Consider the following 20,485-nt stretch of genomic DNA (forward strand, 5'->3'; position numbering starts at 1 on the left):
CGGGTGCTGCCACCGTGGATGGGGGCCGGGTTTGTGTCTTTCTTTCTGGAGAGCCAGCCAGGCCTCCAGCTTCCCCCGCTCTGCCCCCCCCCCCCGTCTTCCCTTCCTTGGAGGGGTCGAGTATGTTTCAAACATGTCTGTTGAGTTTTTAAGTCTCAACGGGACACTTTATTTCTGGGAGTTCTGTGGGGTTCGTTTCCAGGGCGGCTGCCTCGTGTTTTCCCAGTTTCCCTGTCCTGTGCGGAACTGTTCCAATTAATCACCCATCCAGTCCTTTTGGAACCCAAGGCCAAGAAGGGCTCATGTCTGGACTCTTCCCCCAGCCATCTCCTCTCCTGGTGGGCCTGGCTCCCCTATTGACCAGTCACCATCCTCGCATAACCCACGCTGGGGGGGGGTGGTCCCCAAGGCCTGAGAGGAAGGAACCCTTGTCCAGAAAGACTTGGGGCTTGCGGCCATCTCATATCTGAGGGCATTATGGACAGAACCACCTTGAACCAAGGTCGCTGGCTGGGTTTTCCAGATCTACAGGAGCTATGGCCTTTGGGGACTGGATTCAGCAGGTGGTTGTCACCCCCTCCTCTGCCTGCCCTTCTGGTCCGTATGCACCATGACCACTGTCCTTACAATTTCCTGGGTCACCTGAAAGTGTCATCTCCTACTAGACTCCCCACCTTGGGTGGGGCAGGGGCTGAAACTTCTGTCCCGTCGCAGCCTTCACCACACGGCCGTGTCACCAATGCCCCTAGGTCCCTCTGAGCCTGGCAGCCATCTTCTCAGCCACTCAGCAAACTGAAGGCCGTGGCGTGCGGTGTATTTATTTATTACACTTGTTCAGCGTGTTTTGCAGTTTGCCGTGGGAAGGTGGGTCTGAGTAATCTCCCGCCCGCCCCCTGTCACGGAGCAGGACTGTGAGTGAACATTTCCTGCTGATTTACGTATCGTTTATTCCCTGAAGCTGCCAGGCCCTGGGGGCAGAGCCCGTGGGAGGCCTGAGGGGCAAGGAGGCCCCAGCTGGTCCCAGCCTCCCACAGAGGCAGCGGGCGTTTCTCCTGAGACAGGTCGAGAGGGCACCGTGACCACGTAGAAGGCATGGTGCCACCAGTGTCCTGTGTGACCGTGCCCGCGCGGTGGGAAGCTGCGTCTCCCAGGCAGTGCCCACGTGGTCAGCGGTAACCGCGGGGTGGGGAGTGCCGGTTCGTAGGCGTCCTTTGTGTGCAGGTCGGTGCCCATGACTGACGGCACCTCCTCTCCCTTCCCAGGAGTCCTGGGGGGGGGGGGGCGATCATGAGCTTTTCAGAGCCAGCCCCAGGGGTGAGCTGCAGGCCTTACCCGGGCCTGGTCCTCGCCAGTGAAAGTGGGCACGGGGTGCCTGCCAGGAGGTCAAGGGGAAGACCGTGGGTCCCCATCGTCCTCCAGGGCTCTCTCAGTAAATGTCACGGAGCACCTGCTCCATGCCACACTCCGTCTCCATCCTAGGGCGCATCGGTCAGCTAAACAAACGTCTCCGGTCCCCAGAACCAGCTCACATCCGTGCAGGAAGCTGGTGCCAATGGGAAGAGCAGGCTGATGCCACCTGCGTCCCTGAAAACATACTTGGTCACAAGGGACCGGTGGGGGACATGGCACTGGGCCTCACAGGCCTTGAGAACCTGTTTGTTGTAGGGAGCTTGACCCCTCCCAGAGGGCAGCCGGGGGGGGGGGCGAGTCAGAAGAGGCTGCACCCTCCTCCTTGTCCCTCCTGAACCCATGGGGGTGGCAGTGTCCTTGTGGGAGCTGAGGAAGCTGAAGACAGAAAGGGGGGGTTTTCCCCATGGTGCTCAGGGCTCTGGCCGAGCCACCGGGCTGCCCTAGCTCCTGCCCCAGGCGGAGCCTCTGGGCCCTGCTATGTGCTCCGCACCCTCCCCGGAGCCCCCACCTGAGCGTGAGCCGGGGCAGCCACACCCGCGGGCACTGTTAGGGAGGCGCCCCTCACGGCACTAGAGCCCTGGGGACTCCCAACTCCCCGATTCAGTCCCGTATCCCTAGAGGAAAAGGCGCCCTCCACGCTGTGAGGAGGCGGCCTGCGCGGAGAGGGTGGGTGGGGGTGGGAGGTGGTGCGGCCAGTTCCCCAGGGGTCACCAGAGACGGCCACCCCCCTTCCAGCCATCTCTGAGCCCCCCACTGAGGTGGCCACGACAGTGCGGGTCGTGGAGCACACGGGTCCCGCCTGTGACTGAGGCGGTCCGGGGGAGTTCTGGGGAGACAGCTCTTTGCGGGGTGGGCTCGGGATGGAGGTTTCAGCGCACTTAGTTTGTGCTGAAAGAACCCTGCACCCAGGGCAGCGTCCTCGGCCTGCCTCCCCGCCCCGTCTGGTTGGGGTTGGGGGGCCCTGTCTCCTCACAGAGCCCCCAGGCCAAGGCTCCGCCCCTGGCCCATCGGCGTTCCCCAAGTTCCCCAGTGCCAGGGGCCCCCGTCGGACAGATGTCACTGCTCTGGGGCCTCTGGCTGTTGGAATAGGGGACCGGGTGGCCCACACTTTCCTCCAGCTGGGGCAGGCTGCAGTCAAGCCAGGCATCGTGTTTTAAAACATCTCGCGTGGGTTCTTGCCAAAACGGTCCCATGAGCCCTTTCCCAAATCCGCCAGCTGTTTCCCTGGGACCAATGTCGAGAGAAATCTCCACGGACCCAGAAGGATGTATTTTGGGTCTTTGCGTGCAGATGAGCAGTGCGCAGAAATAGCCCTGCTCTGCAACAGGAGAGGCCGCGTGCGGGCTGTCCACGGTCACTGCTCCCTGCTCGGGGGAGCCCACGAGGCACCAGGGCTGGGGTCTCAGCGCCCTCCGTGGCTGTCCAGAGCTGGGGAAGCTGCTTGAAGCTTCTCGGACGAAGGAGTCCGTCCACCCAGCAGGTGTGGTCTCAGCTGCCTCGCGGCCAGGGAGAGGTGGACCAAAGCAGGGACAACATTGCCCCTCATTGTCTGACCCCTCCCGCCAGCCAGGGGCTGGGCACCAGGCCCCTCCCCGACTGTGAAGCAAGTCCTGTATGGCTCAGATTTGCAGATGAAGATACAGGGGCTCAGAGAGGTAGTTACTTGCTGGAGACCACACAGGGGCAGGGCAGGACTCCCTCCCCGCCCACCTGATCCCTAGCCCTTTAAGTCCCTCTAAGGAAGGGCTTTTGGTCCCTGCTGTGTGCACAGCCCCCTCCCCTCAGCTCCCTCCTGGATACTTGGCTCCTCTCGAGGGTGCAACAACTTTAGACCAGGGCCAGACCATGCAGCAATTCAGACGGTGCAGCAGCTTGCCCAGCGCGCACCTGACCTGAGCCCCCCGGCCCTGGGCTGCCACCTTAGGGCTTCAGGCTCCCTACCAGCGGGACCCAGGCTGGCACACCTCTGAACCCTTGCCCATCGGGTGGGCCCCTGTGCCTGATCACCCTGGCCCTGGCGGTGCCCCTGAAGCAGCCTCCAGCCCCAGCTGCCGGTCCCAGGCTTCTCTGAAGCTTCCCTGACAGCCTAGCTGGACGGCCCCGTAAACACAGTCCTGTGGGGCAGGACCTGCAGCTTTGAGACGAGTATAGCTGTGTCGTCTGGGACCTGCCAATGTAACTTTATTTGCAAGCAGGGTCTTTGCAGATGTAAGTAGTTATTAAGGACCTCTCGACAGGATCCCAAACCCAGTGACAGGTATCCTTAGAAGAGAAAGGAGAGAGATTTGAAACAGAGATGCATGGAGGGGAGGTGGCCATGTGACAGCAGAGGCAGAGATTGTGGTGATGCAGCCACAAGCCCTGGAAGGCCTGGAGCCTCAGAAGCTGCCAGAGGCAGGATAGACCCTCCCTGGGGCACCTCCAGGGAAAACATGGCCCTAGGACACCTTGATCTCGGACTTCTGTCTCCAGAGCTGAGAGAGAATGAACATGTGGTGTTAAAGGCCACCTGGTTTGTGGCTACCACAGCCCAGGACACTCCTGTAAGGCGCTGCATGTCATTCACTTCCATGCCTCAATTTCCCTGGCTCCAAACCGAGGACAGTTGATGGACCAGCCTCACAGGCTTGTTGTGAGGATTTGAATGCGTTCATACACAGGCGTGCCTATAAGCAGGGCTGGCACGTCGGGCCCAGTGGGTCTCAGCCCCTCAGCAGCAGCGGCACCATCGTCATTGTCACCATCATCATCATCACCATCACCATCAGCTTTCACCCACCCATTCAGCAGCAGGGCCCCAAGCAGGACTCACCCATGTGCTGGAGCTACACAGAGGAGACCTGTGCAAAGGCCCTGAGGTTGGGGCCCTGGGAGAGAACAGTTCCCTGCAGGGGGATGGTGGGGGGGGGCAGTGTCAGCTTCAGCAGAGGAGAGAGGATTCACCTAACACGTGTGAATTTGCCCTTCTCTTGAGATGGGGAGGAAGCCCGCCTGGAATTCAGTGCCAGGAAGGGCCCCTTTCCCCAGGCAGGGCTCCAGGTGGGGCTGCCGGACCACCCGGCTTCTCCTGGGTTCCTGTGAATGTCGCATCCAAGGGCTTCTGCTTGGGCTTACGCCGCGTGGCTGTGTCTGTCCCACTTAACTTTCTTTTCTTACAAGCCGTCCCCAGGTGACTTTGGCTCCATTGCTTTTTTTTTTTGCCCAACACCTGCAGTGAACCCCTATGGTGGGCCCACACGCACAGGCTGAGCTAGTGACACGGGGCCCGGAAGCAAGGGGGGACCCTGATTCCGCCTGGCTCCGTGCGTCCGGAGTGTGGCCCTGGGCTGGCCACACCCTCCCTCCCATGGCCGAGACTCAGTCCCTTCAAGCCTCAGCTTTGCAGGAAGGAGAGGCAGAGGGACTTTAGCCAGGGGGGACGGGGCGGGGGGCCAGGCGGGGCTCCCAGATCCCTGCAGGTCCCCTTGAGAGGCTAGTGGACTTCACAAAGCCCACTCTGGCTCAGGGAAACCTCCTGGCCCTCTGATTTTTGCTGCAATAACATCAGCGTCGCAGGGCACCCCCCTCTCCCCCCCACCCCGTTATCTCAGGGAGGTCAGAAGCTCTGTGTGTGTTGCCTGTGCCTTTGATGAGGAAGCGTGTTATTGCTGCGTTGACCCTGCCCCCCCCCTGTAAAGAGAACCTCCCGAACATGAAATTCGGGATGGGGGGCAGAAACAAGGAGAAAGAGGGTCAGTGGGGACCTCCTGGATCCCCTCCGTGACTGAGTGCAGGCTCCGGGCCACACGGCACGTTTGGGGATACGGGCCCCCACACTGGCTGGCTATGGGGTTCTGGGCCCTGCCCCCCCCAACTTTATTGGGGAATGACTTAGAAATATAATTGTGTACATTTGAATTTACAATGGGATGGTCTGATATACATTTATTTACATCATGGGATAATTTCCAAGATCAAGATAACTAGCACATTCATCACCACCCGGAGTAACTGTGTGTGTGTAGTGTGTGTGTGTGTGTGTGTGTGTGTGTGTGTGTGGTGAGAACAGGGAAGATCCACTTTCGACGATGCAACACTGTGTTATTAACTCCAGTCGCCATGCTGTACGTTAGAGCCTGGCAGCTTAATCTCTCCCTCTCCCCCTCCCCCTCGCCCCTGGTGACCGCCCTTCTACTCTCTGTTTGCTATGAAATTGGCTTTTTTTTTTTTTTTCGGATTCCCCATGTCAGTGAGATCACTCGGGCTGCATCTTTCTCTGTCTGTCTTATCTCACGGAGCAGAACGTCCTCCGGTTCATTCACATTGTCACAAACGGTCGGCTTTTGTTCTTTTTGTGGCTGTATAATATCCCACTGTGTGTGTGTGTGTGTGTGTGTGTGTGTGTGTGTGTGCGCGCGCGCTCACCGGATTATCTTTATCCAGCTACTTGTCGCTGGGCACGCTGAGGCTGTGTCCTTGTCTCGGCTATGGTGGCTGATGCTGCCCTGAGCATGGGAGTCAAGGGAGGGTGCCAGGATCCAGATTTCATTCTCTTTGTATTCCCAGAAGTGGGCTTGCTGAATCACCTGGTGCTTCTAGTTTTTCTCTTTTTATTTTGAGGAGCCCAGACTGTGACCCGGTCTCCCCCAAGCCTCCGGGTATCTGTCTGTGACGGGGGCTCCCGTGGTGCCTCTGTCATCGAGCTGGTCGGGAAGGTGGGTGGCGGCGGTTCTCACGAAAGCCCATGGCTTGTGCGGCTCCCGGCCGGGCGGCACTCGGCCACCCTCTTCGTTCCTGCCCTTCAGACACGCTAGGCCAGAGAGAAGCGGCTGGTCCGAGCTCACAGCAGTCTGGTGGGGGAGCCGGCCTCGCACTGGGGCCCCGCGCACCGCATACCAGGCCGCCCACCCACGTGAGGATGGAGACAGTGCAGACTCAGGGAAGCGGGGGACAGGACAGGCGCTGGCAGAGGTGTGGCCTGACCCCAGAGGGGCCATCTTCGGCATCACCCCCTCATCCCCGTCCAGGGATAAGAGGACACTGAACCGTCCCCACCTCCCCACCCCCCACCCCGGTGGAGGTCGAAGGGCCCCGGGGTTTTCTGTAAAAGGGCCTGTTTTGTGGCGGGGGCTGCTCTGGGGCCTCAGCTGAGCCCCCTGTGTCCCAGGTGTTTGGAGTCTGGGGCCTCCCCCCTTTCCCCGGCCCTCCCGGCTCTCCTCTGTTCCGTGGGACTTAGGCTCCCGAGCTCCCCTGCGCCACCTGCACGGAGGGGACTCCGCATGGCTGCCACCGCCGCCCCGAGGAGCCAGTGAGGCGCCGAGGGGCCCCGGGGGCCGGGGAGAGCGGCCCTGTGCAGCGCCAGCTCCCGACACACTGCGACTGGGCCCAGAGGGGGCACGGCGTCCAGCCGAGCCTGCCCACACTGACTGGGAGCTCTCCTCCTCCAGACGAAAATCCACGGGGTCGGGTTTGTGAAGATCCACGCGCCCTGGAACGTGCTGTGCAGAGAGGCCGAGTTTCTGAAACTGAAGATGCCCACCAAGAAGGTTGGTGGGGACGGGACGAGTCCGCTCCGAGGCCACCGGCGGCGGGGGTGGGGGTGGGGGCGGGGGTGGGGTTGCCAGCGGCCAGAGGGGCGGTGGCAAGGGCAGGGCCACCGGATGGGACGTGCTGTGACAGAGACACAGTTCACGTTCCCGCTCGGGTGTGCCATGCTCACCGTGTCCCGGCCCGTCCGTCCGTCCGTCAGACGCATTTTCGCTGCGTCTCCTAGCTGCCTGGGGTTTTCTTCTCGATCTCTGAAAATTGTGTGGCTCATACACCGTCCAACAGGCAGTGCGCTCCCAGGGCCTAGCCGGGCATCGGGGTCCCGGGGGGGGCAGCCAGAGGGGAGACCATGCCAGGAGGACGTCCTCCGGGCAGCTCAGGTCCCCTGGGATCCTCTGAGTCACCTCTTTTGAAACTCAAGTCCGGGGATGGGGGGTTGGGGGGTGGGCGTTTCCTGGCATGTATTGTAACTGCTCCTTTGGCTGCTGGGCTCTGTTGAAATGGGGGGGGGGCAGGGGGTTCATGGTTTCTCTGGAAGCCGGGCGTGGAGACGGGTGCCGGGCGGATCCCGGTGTGTGTTCCCAGGGTGGGCCGTCTCAGGTGGGGGCGCGGGGGGCGGGGGGGGACAGTTCCGGGAGCGGCTGAGAACAGATCCCGAGGGTCCCGGCTCAGCAGGTGACGTGGGCTCCGTCCCCCCTCCCGCTCTCACCTACAGCTGTACCACATGAACGAGACCCGAGGCCTCCTGAAGAAAATCAACTCCGTGCTCCAGAAAATCACAGACCCCATCCAGCCCAAGGTGGCGGAGCACAGGCCCCAGACCATGAAGAGACTCTCCTACCCCTTCTCCAGGGAGAAGCAGCACCTGTAAGTGAGGAGCCCCCCCGCCCCTCCCGGAGGGCCCTGCTGCGGGGTGACCGCCCTGTCCTCACCGTACATGGCATAAGAAATGCAGGTTGCAGGATAGAGTCCCCTGAAGCCAAAGGGAGCTCTCCGTCCCCCACAGAGGCGGGACTGGCAACCCCTGGAGCCCGTTCTCGTAAGACCTGGGGGCTCTTGAGCGCAGAAGAGACCCCGAATATGCTTTCTGTGGTCACGGTTAACTGAGGAATGAAGGGGGCAAGAAGTCGTGTCATTCTGCCTGCTGACACTTAGGGACGCAAGCGAGGGCAGGCATGGGTCTTGGATCCCAGCCCCAGGCAGTGGTCTGACCCCTCCCTCCCGCCCCCCCTCGGACTCTGCCCCTCGTGGGATGCGTCCAAGGAGGAGGTCTGGTCAGCCCTCCTGAAGGCTGCTGGGCGGGGAGACTTGAGGTCCCCGGGGACCCGGAGTTGCCTGGCAACGTTTTTCCCATTCTCCAACCTTCCTCCCCCACCCCCGCTCCGCTCTGGGCAGTGGGGCATAGCCACCCGGGTCAGCAGCAGGGGCAAGGGCTCCGTGGGACCGCGCCGGGCAGAGCGAGAGCGTGGGCCGTGGTGGGAATAGAAAGTTTCGGCTCTGGGAACACACTGGGGCTTTGATGGACAGCTCCGGGGTGCGGCTGGGGCCCCTGGACACCCCTGACTCTCACAGGGCGTGGAGCTCTGCACCTGGGCTCAGAACTGGGGCTTCGGCCTGGCAGATGTTTTGGTTGGTCTCGGAGCAGAGGTCACAGGCTTATCCCCATCCTCCTGGGGGTAAGACATAGGAGAGAAGAAAGGGGCCCCAGCCCGGCTTCTTCCCGCAGCTCCGGGTCAGAGCTCCCGGGCACAAGAGGGAGATGCTTCCTGCCAAGACCCCAGGTCCGGCCTCCTTCGCTCTGCCCTGTCCCCTCCCCTCCCCTGCACCCCCTACCTCGTCAGTCCAGAGTCACCTCCAGGCTCTGTGGGGATGGAACTCCCCCCCACCAACCTCCCTCCCAGCTCTTCTGAGGGCAGGGGTCCCCCATTCCCACCAACCTCCCCGTGCCCTCAGACACCTTGAGCAATCTCAATGGCCCGAGACCTCAGGACCAAAACCGTGTAGAAGCTACGGGGCGATTATCTTAAATAACTGAAACGGGGGGGGGGGGGGGGGAGGCGGCACGATACCCTTCCCACCGCCAGCAGGGTGGAGGCACAGGCCGGAAACCCTGCCCGCTCACCACGTCCTCAACAGGAAGCAGGGTCCTCCAAAGGGGGCTCTGAACACACCTGTCTCTGGGGTCACTTCCCAGTCCTGGGGGTCTCCCAGACTCTCGGAGGGCCAGGGCAAAGCAGAGACAGACTGTTCCCAAATGCCCGGGGTCTGGTCACAACCTGGGCTGCGGACGGTTTCGCCCATTTCACAGCCAGTGCTCATGGGGACAGTCTGGTGTGCGGGGCCTTGGGACTCCAGTGACCGGTCTCTCTTCTTCTTCCTGATGTTTCTACAGATTTGACCTGTCAGACAAGGATTCTTTTTTCGACAGCAAAACCCGGAGCTCCATAGTAAGTCCCACCTGCCCTGCGCGGGAAGGGGGGGTGGAGGGGACGACAGCACCCTCTCCTCGCTCATGCTCACCGGCCAGGTGGCCCCAGGAAAAGTTTAATCGTTTCATTTCTGAGAAACTCCTTGGGGTGGAAGAGGCTCTAATTGTCTGTGACAGAAATAATTAGAGTCATAAAACTGAGTGGGCTTCAGAGGGGCCCGGGGGATGGCCCAGCCCTGCAGGAGGAGGAGGAGGAGGAAGAGGAGGAGGAGGAAGAAGAGGAGGAGGAGAGGAAGGAAAGAGGGAGAGGGATTCCAGACCCTCTGGTGATTTCTCTCAGGGTCTGGTCTGGGCTCCTCCCAGCCCCCGGCCACACAGCCCAGTAATCTGTGCGTTCCTCGCACGTGGGCCCCAGGCCCAGGGGTGGCCCAGCCCGCCAGCAGGCCGGGCGGAGGGGATGGGCGCGGGCGGCAGAGCCGTGTGGGTTGGGCAGCTCTCCGAGGCTTTGCCAGAGAAGCCTACCGAGGTTTGAAATCTGACCAGGTCGCCCTGCCCTCGTCAAGGTATTGGTTTAATGTTTATCCATCGGCCGCCAACTTGTCCGCCAGCCAAGCGGGGCCGCGCACGGCTCAGGACCCAACTTCTGTCTAAACAAGAAATTAACCTCGCAGCCGAGCCGATCCACCCGGCCCAGAAGGCCCAGCCCCAGCGGGGAGAGAGGGGTGCAGGGCTTGCCCTGGAGAGGAAACTGCCCCTCGCTCCCCACCCGAGACAGGAAGGTGGCCAGGAGAGAGACAGTGCTGTGGGTCGCACTGGCCTGGGGGCCTCGGGCCGCTGCCAGGACGGGCAGATCCGGGTCCCGTCCGCCCTCAGCTCCCTCCCGGCCTCGTGACTCCGGGAGTCACTGAGCCTGCAGGAGCCTGAGCGCGATCCCGGCTTCCTGCTCGAAGGACAGCCGTGAGCCTCCTCCACGGTTCACCTGGACGCAGTGCTGGGACCAGGGCCCCTGCCGTGACTTTCACTATTAACTGTGTGGCTTATTAATTTTAGCAATTCAATCCCATAATTATGAACAAGGGGTGTGGGGAGGGGGGGTGGGATTCTTTTCTACAAAAACATCAGCCAGCTGGTATATAGCTCAGGGGCTGACGTGTGTCCGCAGAGGGTAACTCGTCTCTCTGGGGACGCCCACAGCTTGGGAGAACCGTCCTGTTCTAACCCAGGTGGCTTCTTTTTCCTACACCCGTCTGAGGTAGGAGAGACCGACGGAGTAAACTGAGTCACGTGCCGGTGTGTCCCTGCATCTGTGCGCCCCAACGTTTTATATTATCTGAGGGCTGCCCAAACGCTCCGAGGGCACAGCAGTTGCAAATTTGTAAATTCACTCTTGCTCTCAGGGAGGCGGCCAGGTGAAGGGGCGGGGGGGGGGGGGGGCGTGTGAACCGAAAGCTCTGGTTCCCGTCCCATTGAGCATCTATCTGCTCTAAAGTTGTGTTCAGTCCGCGATTCCCCAAGTCACAGAAAGCGATTCCGACAGGGCAGTCGGGGCGAACCACACCGCCCATGACTCCGTTGACCTGGTGGTGGGCTCACTCTCTCCCAGAGACCCCTGGAGGCCGGTTTGTCAGCGGCCTGTGCTGCAGATAATCTCCTTGGTGGTTCGGAACTTCGCCTTTGGTTAGCCGGGCCCTGTGGTCTTTGAGTCCCAACAGTATCCAGCATCAGGGTGAGAGCTTCGTAGGCAGGTAGCAGTCAGGAACAGCAGAGACAGAGCAACGCGCTGCCCCTGGGGCTTCCACCGTCGGCCTTGGGGCATAAGGGAGCCATAGAAGGTTGTGGAGTAAGGTTTAAGAGGAGGTCAGATCTGTCCTACAGAGAGCACGGCCAACGGCCGACTGTGGGAGGGCAGACGGAAAGCGGGTGGACGCAGAGTCACAGCCGTGGTTGTGAACGGGGGCTGTGACCACACGCGGATGGGAGGAGGCAGTTACAGGACAGTCAGTGTGGTCAGGAAGAGGCCACCTATTGGTCTGGGAGGTGAGGGGAGGAGCCAACCGGGTGGACCATCATCCATTCACTCACTCACTTACTCACTCAGTCATTGGACAGTCCTGTGCCCAAGACTGGGGGGGTGGGGGGTGGGGGGGAGGCAATAGGGCAGGTGGGGGTGGGATGCACCTCAGGATAAGACAGCAGAGTTAGAAGGCAGAGTGGCAGGAAGGGCGGGGGCCCTGCGGCCTGTTTTGTTTTTAGGCCCCTCTGATTTAGATTTCTGGGACAAGTGCTTCTGACAGAAGGAACAGCAAGGATGGAGGCCCTGAGGCTAGGGTGGAGGGTTTGGTGAGTGAGAGGAGCAGCCAGCAGGCGGGGGTTCCTGGGACAGACAGGATGGCAAGACCAGATCAGACAGTCGGCCTTGGGGGGCGGGGTGCAGGAAGGCTGTTGACCTTGCCCAAGTGAGGGGCATCGCGGAAGGTTGCGAGGGGGTTTGGTGTTCTCTGCCCCGCCTATCTACGGCGTGGGGTTGATTATTTTCATCCTACTGTGCAAATGGGGAAACCGAGGCACAAAGAGGTGAGGTAGTTTGCCCAAGATCACACGGCTGCCAGTGGTGGAGCCCGGACTCAGACCCAGCCAGGCGGATTCACCCCCAGCTGCGCTCCTGGCGCCTCCAAGTGACATGTTTTCTTAGTAAACGGGGCACAGAGCTGGGGTACGCTGGGACCCTTTGGGGGTGGGAGGAAGCTTCTGCAGGGGTGCCCCATCGTCTGCAGCCTCCTGAGAGTGTAGGATGGAGTCTGAGGCCTGCCCACTCCCCCCGGTCTCTGAAACATGCGTGGCCACACCAGGCGTGGTCCTATTGGCTGCGTCCTCATGTCTCTGAACTCCAGCTCACCTCTCCGCCGGAGGGAGAGTAACCAACCCATCATCACAGGGCTCACGGGACAGCGCCTCACCCTGAGCGCCAGCGCGACCCAGAGCCAGAGCCCCGGCTTCCCGAAGGGGAAGAGGAACAGGGGGTCCCTTCGGAGGCCACTTATCCCTGGGAACATCGAATCTCCCCTGATACTATTGACCAAACACCCTCAGAAGAGCCGGCCGCGGCCCCCTGAGGGGGGTGGGAGGTCGTCCCGGGCCGGCTGGCCGGCCGCGCTCCCCCGCGCCCCCTTCTCTGCCATCCCGGGCAGGATTCTCTGCGTGCCGCTGCCGCCGGACTGACCGTCCGCCCCCTCCCTTCTTGTCTCGCACCAGGTCTATGAAATCCTGAAGAGAACGACGTGTACCAAGGCCAAGTACAGCATGGGTAAGGACATTTTTGGGGCCTGACATCAGCACGGTTTCCCAGCGGTGATCTCGCCCTGGAATCATCTCCGTGGGGGGCGCGCGGTCGGTCGGCTTGAGAGAGAGATGTTAGAGGGTTGGTGATTTAAGCCCATGTGACCGTTTCAGAAGGGAGGGCCAGCCATCCTGGGACGGGGACAGAGACCAGGGACGGGAACCGGGGCAGTTTTACGGCCCAGCACCTCTCAGCGTCTGGGTCCCTTCTCTTTGGCTTGAGGCACTTGTGGTGGAGTACAGAGCCCACCACACACACACACACACACACACACACACACACACACACAGCGCAGAGGTGGTCAGTCCCGCTGCTGGAAGCCGTGGTGAGGTGACCAGGTGTCTTCACCCTCTCTTGACCCTCACAGTCCAGCAGGAAGTAGTTAGGGTTCCTGCCAGGGGCGATGGCCCAAAGCCAGGCCGGGTGCTGCCAGGCAGGCTCATGGCTTTAACATGGAAGGCGCCCCCCACCCCGGGCTGGCGACAGCAGCCCCACACCAGGCCTTGGGGGATGGTGCTCCCCCTTGACACACGCCCTGATTCCGGAACCTGCCACAGAACCATCCCAGCGATTAGAGTGTGTGTGTGGAGGGGAACTGTGCCCCCCCCCGGCCCCCCTTCCACCACCACCCCCGCCCCCAGTCCCTAGCCGACAGCTGCAGGCTGAGTGCACTAACTAACTAACTAACTAACCTGGAGCCTTTCAGAGAAAAGAGTGCCTTCCTCTCTGAGCCATGATGCCCTGCCCAGAGCTGGGCTGACGGTGCAGTTTGCCGTGCTGTACCGGGATAGACGGGCGCAAGGCTGCGGCTCGAGGGCCATGGGGGGTGGGGGGGGTCTTGTAGGAGCCGGAGTCTGTGTTTTCAGGGGCGAGAGTCCCCGCAGGTCCGCTCCCTGCAGACGGCAGGATGCCGTGGAGGGGACAGGAGAGCAGGAGAAGGAGACTGCTCGGCAGGTGATGGCCCAGGACGCAGGGTAGAGAGGATGGACCCTCCAGGGTTGGGCCGGCTGTGTGTCCCCCAGCCAGTGTGGCCGATGGCTGGTCACAGGGACACCCTTCCAGGCCTGAAATCTCGAAGCCCGTGTCCTAAGTCAGAGGGAGTGAGGCCTCGTCCAGGAGTCAGGAGGAGCCCACAGGAAAAGTGTCCCCATAGACCCGGCCCACCTTTGAAAGAGCAAGGGCCTCCAGAATGGCCCGGGTCACCAGAGGTGGGGGCAGGAAGCGTGGCTCCAGCCCCCTTGCTGTGTCTCAGAGCTCCGTCTCCCTGTCGGGCCCCTTCCCGAGGAACTGTGCGTGATTGCTGTGAGAGTCCGGGGTCTGGGGCCGTGCGCTGGAGGTGGCCCTGGGGATGAGCACTTCATGTTCCCACCATTTCTGTATCCGTGCTGGGTGTCCATGCAGATTAGTTGGGGGTGGGGGGCGGCTGCTTCTCTGCCTGCCGCCCCGTTTCACATTGGCGCGTCTGAACACCCTGCTGGCCTCCGAGTCACTCACCAAGGGTTGAGACTGTCACCTGCCAGGCCCCATCCCAGGAGCATCCCTGCTTCCAGGGGTCTGTATTCTGGGGGAGGGAAGTAGGTAGTCGATGATCAGAGACACCAGATCGTAACCTTGCCGTTGCAGGGGGGTGGGGGACGGGGAGAGCTGGGCACAGAGAAGCAGCGGGAGGAGGGAGTGAGGGAGGAGCCGTGCACGGGCGGCTCCGTGTGGAGAGCGTCCGAGGAACCGTGAGGAGCCGGCCGGCAACCTGGACCGGACCCCACGCCACCTCTTGTCGCAGGCAAACTCACCCGTGAGCGATTTTAGCCACCTGCTCCCACCTCTCTCTGGTCTGGATTTCTAAGTGTCCCTCCAGTGCTCTGACCGACTGTTCCCGATCGCTGATCGAGGACATGGTCAGTTTTTAAGTGGACTCCAGGAAGCCCTCTTCCACCTAGTTCATAGGAGCAGAGGGGTCAGCCGGCCTGGCCACTGAAAACAGATATGACTGGCTTGTGACCGAGAAGGCCTCTTGGGTCGGGCAGATGACTCTGTGACCAGCAAGGGGCTCCTTGGGAGCCCTTCGATGGGGCACCGAACCCCGAAAAACTACCTGCAGAGCGAGACCAGAGCCCCAGCCAGGACTCCGCTGTCCCCGTGCAGGGCCGAGCCCCGCCGTCCCCTCTCACAGTGCTCTCTTCCAGGGCTGGGCACCCAAACCCATGCCTATGGTGGCACACGTGTGGTCACTGTGACAACATACTCAGCGCAGGGCCTGGGGTCTGCAAACTAAGGCCTGGCTCTCAGGCCCCTGCCCCCGAGCACCGGACCCTCGGTGCGCTTCCTCCCCGCCCCCCTCCCGCACACGCGCTCCCCTCCCCCCTGCGAACGCAGCAGCTTTGATCCCGTCAGCCAGGGGTCCCCAAACTTTTTACACAGGGGCCAGTTCACTGTCCCTCAGACCGTTGGAGGGCCACCACATACAGTGCTCCTCTCACTGACCACCAATGAAAGAGGTGCCCCTTTCGGAAGTGCGGCAGGGGGCCTGGATAAATGGCCTCAGGGGGCCGCATGTGGCCCGTGAGGCCCTAGTTTGGGGACGCCTGCCAGGCCCTGGTGCGTGTAACTAATAGCCGGATGTGTGAACAGGGCAAGGAGAGGGAAGAAAGAAGGACTCTGCCCTTTTAAGTAAGAGACGAAAGTGTGGTAAATACGGTAAGTGCCTCCGCCCCCGCGGGGCCCTGCAGGCCTCCCCTTCGGCTTCTCCAATCAACCTGAAAATCTAATTCCAAATCATATGTGTGCTTCTGACAACCATCCGTTCCCCGCCCCCCCTCCCCCCTTCCCCCATCCATCCGTATTTTTTTCTCATGATTCAGCTTTTCTAACCGGTTGCTCGGGTTGGGGGAAAATAATAGAAATTAAAAATCCGTCCTTCTGATCTGTAGGCTTTGCCCTCCATCGAGCGGGCAGAGAGTAGTTGGTGACTGGCTGGTTTCGGCGGGGTTCTTCCTTCCTCCCAGACGTAACTTCTTTCTCTTGGTGTTTCCTCTCTCTGTGTCCTCCTCGTGTTCTGCCCCGTAGAGCATGTCCTTGTCATCTAGTCGATGGCGGGGAGGAAGCCCCAGGAAGGTGGCGGGGCTGTGTGCGGCCAGGTGCGGTGTGGTGCGGTGTGCTTTGAGGAAATGAACGCTGGGCTCGGGGATTGAACCCGGGCCCGGGACGGGCCGGCTGTGCTGGAGCACGGAGCGGCGGGGCCAGGGGGAAACGGGCCAGTCCATAATCTTCTCTCTGCCTTTGTTTTTTAAGGCATCACGAGCCTGCTGGCCAACGGGGTGTACTCGGCTGCCTACCCCCTGCACGATGTAAGTGACCTTGACACGCACAGTTTATCTCTGCGTCCTGTGACTCCCCGAATCCCCCACGGGGCCACGCACCCCCGGGGGGGGGAGAGCTTTAATTATCCTACGGTCTGGGCTTCCGGCTTTGGCTCTCCCTTAAATGTCAGCGGCGCACAGGCCCCGCTCTGTTCTTCCACATCGGGACCGAGATGTTACAGGGGCATCTTTGCCTTGCAGAACCGTTCCGCCAGACGCGTTTGTGGCCGAAACTCGGCCCGGGCTTTATCTGACCCTCGTGGCCAGTGGGGCCCACTCCATGTCTTCCCTGGCGCGGTCTCCCCGCCCCGCCCCGCCCCGCCCCATCCCGCCGGGTTCTGGCAGAAGGACCAAGGCCCTGTGTGTGTGTATCTATCTGTCTCTGCAGAGCCAGTGGCCAGCTTCCCGAGCTCAATCTCCAAATCCCACTGGAATCCCCCTGACAAATATAGCCCGTGGCCGCGGCCGGCCCGCGTTGTCTTGGCTCAGGGTTGAGGGAGCGAGATGATTTCTTCTTATTGTCTCTATGGGAACAGGGACCAGAGGTCAGCGGGTCACTGGGAATGGGCCACGGGGCCTGAGCAGTGTGGGAACCCCGCAGGGAAGATCTCGAACTCTCCCAATGTGCGTTACTACAAAGACCAACGGCGAGGAAGCAGGAGGAAGAGGGTGGACCTGGGTGGGGGGGGCAGGGGCCCAGAGTCTCCCGTCCTGGCTGCTCGCCCCTCAGCCATCTGCAGTGGAAAATACCCCCTGTTCTCGCTGAGCCTCAGTGTCCCCACCTGCGAGTCGGGAAGAACGCCCGCCCCGTGCCGCTGCCAGGGCCAGTGTGGGGTGCCAGAGGGAAGGCAGAAAGAAGAGGGTTTTCAGCAGCACAGACGGGACAGAGGGAAGGTGCCGGAAGCACAGGGGGCCATCCCCTGGAACACTGACCTGCTTCCCATCCCCTGTCACTCACTATCGTGATTCCAGGTTGACTGGCTTCCCACCTCTGCGCCTTCGTGCATGCTGTTCCTTACGCCCGCAATGCTCTTCCCACCGCCTCTGTCCGGACCGTGCCTCTCCCCTCCCCCAGGGCGGACAGAGCATCACATCTGCTCCAAGCCTTCCTGTTCCGCGCCCCCCACCCCGCATACCCAGCACGGGTGATCTGTCCCTGCCTCCCTCCCTCTACCCACCTGCTCCCCGCCCCCCCCCGCATCCTAATCTGTCCCTGCCTCCCTCCCTCTACCCCCCGCCCCCCACATCCTAATCTGTCCCTGCCTCCCTCCCTCTACCCCCCGCCCCCCCACATCCTAATCTGTCCCTGCCTCCCTCCCTCTACCCCCGCCCCCCCCCACATCCTAATCTGTCCCTGCCTCCCTCCCTCTACCCCCGCCCCCCCGCATCCTAATCTGTCCCTGCCTCCCTCCCTCTACCCTCCGCTCCCCGTCCCCCCCCGCATCCTAATCTGTCCCTGCCTCCCTCCCTCTACCCCCTGCTCCCCCCGCATCCTAATCTGTCCCTGCCTCCCTCCCTCTACCCCCGCCCCCCCCACATCCTAATCTGTCCCTGCCTCCCTCCCTCTACTCCCCGCCCCCCCCACATCCCCAGCACGGGTGATCTGTCCCTGCCTCCCTCCCTCTACCCCCCGCATCCTAATCTGTCCCTGCCTCCTTCCCTCTACCCCCGCCCCCCCGCATCCTAATCTGTCCCTGCCTCCCTCCCTCTACCCCCGCCCCCCCACATCCTAATCTGTCCCTGCCTCCCTCCCTCTACCCCCCGCTGCCCCACATCCTAATCTGTCCCTGCCTCCCTCCCTCTACCCCCGCCCCCCCCACATCCTAATCTGTCCCTGCCTCCCTCCCTCTACCCCCGCCCCCCCCACATCCTAATCTGTCCCTGCCTCCCTCCCTCTACCCCCGCCCCCCCCGCATCCTAATCTGTCCCTGCCTCCCTCCCTCTACGCCCCCGCTCTCCGCCCCCTGCATCCTAATCTGTCCCTGCCTCCCTCCCTCTACCCCCACCCCCCCGCATCCTAATCTGTCCCTGCCTCCCTCCCTCTACCCCCCGCTCCCCGTCCCCCCCCCGCATCCTAATCTGTCCCTGCCTCCCTCCCTCTACCCCCTGCTCCCCCCGCATCCTAATCTGTCCCTGCCTCCCTCCCTCTACCCCCGCCCCCCCCCACATCCTAATCTGTCCCTGCCTCCCTCCCTCTACTCCCCGCCCCCCCCCCACATCCTCAGCACGGGTGATCTGTCCCTGCCTCCCTTCCTCTACCCCCCGCTCCCCGTCCCCCCCCCCGCATCCTAATCTGTCCCTGCCTCCCTCCCTCTACCCCCCCCCCGCATCCTAATCTGTCCCTGCCTCCCTCCCTCTACTCCCCGCCCCCCCCCACATCCCCAGCACGGGTGATCTGTCCCTGCCTCCCTCACTCTAAGCTTCTGACGCTCCCTGTCCCACTGAGACACCACTTTCTGGCCACTACTCACTGTGTGTGTCTCTCATGACAGCTCGCTGCTGGCACCCTTAGGTGCTCAGTAAATGTGGCGTTGGTGTGGGCTGGAGCTAGTGGCGTTGCCCCGTGAGCGACCTGTGGCTGGATGAATGTTTCGAAGGCAGGGCTCAGAGCCCCGCAGGTCCCCACCATCATTCCAGGCTCCTCCTGCCAAGCCAGGGGTCCCGGAGGGGATTCACTCACCCAGCGTTGAGCCCCAATGGCACCGGGAATGCAGCCCCTGCCCAGCACTGGCCAGTCACCTGCACGGTCTCTGAGCTGGTGACCCTGTGACGAAGTGTCAGGGACGCAGAAGCTGCATCGTTTCAGCCTCCCTGTCTGCTCTGAGCCAGCTCTTTGAGTCTCGAAAGGGAGAGGGGAGAAATCAATCTTTCTGAGCACCTACTGTGTGCAGAGAACCCTATTTAGTTAGTAGCTTTATTTTATTTTTTTAATTTGGTGCAGATAAGGAGACTCAGAGAGGTTCAGTAACTTGCCCAAGGTCACACAGCCCCCCTGGAGGGGGCAGAGGAGCCAGGGCCCTCTGACCCCAGAGCTACGTCTCTGTCCCTTAGTGGGGACCACCGTCTCGTCCTTCCCTGAAGGCCAAATGCACCCCCTTCTCCGTCTTCACTACCGCATTTGTCCAACAGTTGAGTCTGTCTGCTGTTGGAGCAGACTGTTTGCACGTTACAGACAGGGAAACTGAGGCTGGAGTTGCTGGGACAGACAGCCGAGGAAGAGTGGAGCCAGGAGCCCAGACAGATTAGGGACTTGGGGGATGCGGAGTGTTACCCACCTCCTTCAGGACCCAAGCCGGTAGTCAGACATCGCTCTGAGTGGGGCCAGGTGCATTCTGCACGTGCGTAAACGGAGAACACGGCCCGCCGTGCAGCTGCGCCCTCGGCCCCTGGGCGGCACAGGCTCCTGGCGGCATGCTGTGTCGCCCTAGCTCTAAGTTTTCCATCATCCATCCATCTCACTCGCCGCTGAGCTGTTCGATGTCACCGCTCGCTGCCCCCGTGCGCAGCCCACCGCATCGCCGCCCCCTTCCCACGCCTGGCTTACTGCGTTCATTCATTCATTCATTCATTTGTTCCCAAAGAACATCTGTCAGGGAGAACATCTGTGGGCCACGGTGCCAACCAGAGAGCGCCTGCTAAGACGGTGTGTGCTCTGAGCGAGACCCCCGGAGGTCTTCGTAATCAGTGTGTCCGCCGCGGAAGAGGGACTTTAACAATTCAGCCGGCTGCTCAAGCAGCTTCTGGGCTTCCTTCCTGGTGGGTGGGCATCCACGCCCCTCTCCCCGAGGTCACCAGCTAACTGACCTCTGCGTAGATGAGCTGCTGTGGGAACCGTGTGGCTGTCTCAGCCGCCAGAAGCAGCCCAGGGCACGGGCAGGGCAGGGGCCTTGGAGACGCTGGAGGAAGCTGGTTCAACTGCTCTCAGGGCATCTCCATGCGGAGACCAGGGTGTCGGGTTGCTGGCCTGGTGGTCAAGGTCTCCCCACCCAGAGATGGCCAGCGGGGCTGGTGGGGTCGTGGGGCCATGGAAGGAGCTGGTGAGTAGAATAGGCAGTGGGCAGACTTCCGGGAGGCCTCAGAACTTTATCTACCTGGCGACCCTCGGGACCAGTCCTGCGGGTCCTCACAGAGCCCTTCCCTCGTGGCCCCTGCTTAGTCACCGGTGTCCGTGCTGGGACGTGGAGCTCACTTCTGACTTTTAGATCCCGCTCTTCCCTTGCCCTTGGAGACGGGATCTAGTCCCGGGCTCGATGAAACTGAGCCTCCTGTCCTCAGGAAGGTCAACGAGCCTCAATGTTTCCGTCTGTAAAAGGAGAGATTTGGGCTCCTTGATCTCTTATGGGCAGTGACCCTATCGTTTATCATCCGTCCTGGGACCCTTGAGAGTGGACGGGGACACCATGTGGGCGGGGCGGTGGGGACCAGACA

The 20,485-nt window shown here is 61.8% G+C and overlaps 1 protein-coding gene across 4 annotated transcripts in view; it reads left to right on the forward strand.

Moving 5' to 3' along the window:
• Window positions 1–20,485, forward strand: part of ANO1 (anoctamin 1) — a 174,233-nt gene that overhangs the window by 105,223 nt on the left and 48,525 nt on the right. For all 4 annotated transcript variants that reach the window (XM_066252273.1, XM_066252272.1, XM_066252274.1 and 1 more), the window contains exons 4-9: window positions 6,837–6,935; window positions 7,652–7,803; window positions 9,329–9,383; window positions 12,617–12,668; window positions 15,330–15,395; window positions 15,990–16,045. In XM_066252273.1, the coding sequence (XP_066108370.1) occupies window positions 6,837–6,935; window positions 7,652–7,803; window positions 9,329–9,383; window positions 12,617–12,668; window positions 15,330–15,395; window positions 15,990–16,045 (480 nt within the window). The remainder of the gene's footprint in view (window positions 1–6,836; window positions 6,936–7,651; window positions 7,804–9,328; window positions 9,384–12,616; window positions 12,669–15,329; window positions 15,396–15,989; window positions 16,046–20,485) is intronic.

The sequence above is a fragment of the Saccopteryx bilineata genome, chromosome 1 (assembly GCF_036850765.1).
Source record: "Saccopteryx bilineata isolate mSacBil1 chromosome 1, mSacBil1_pri_phased_curated, whole genome shotgun sequence".
NCBI classification, from domain to species: domain Eukaryota; kingdom Metazoa; phylum Chordata; class Mammalia; order Chiroptera; family Emballonuridae; genus Saccopteryx; species Saccopteryx bilineata.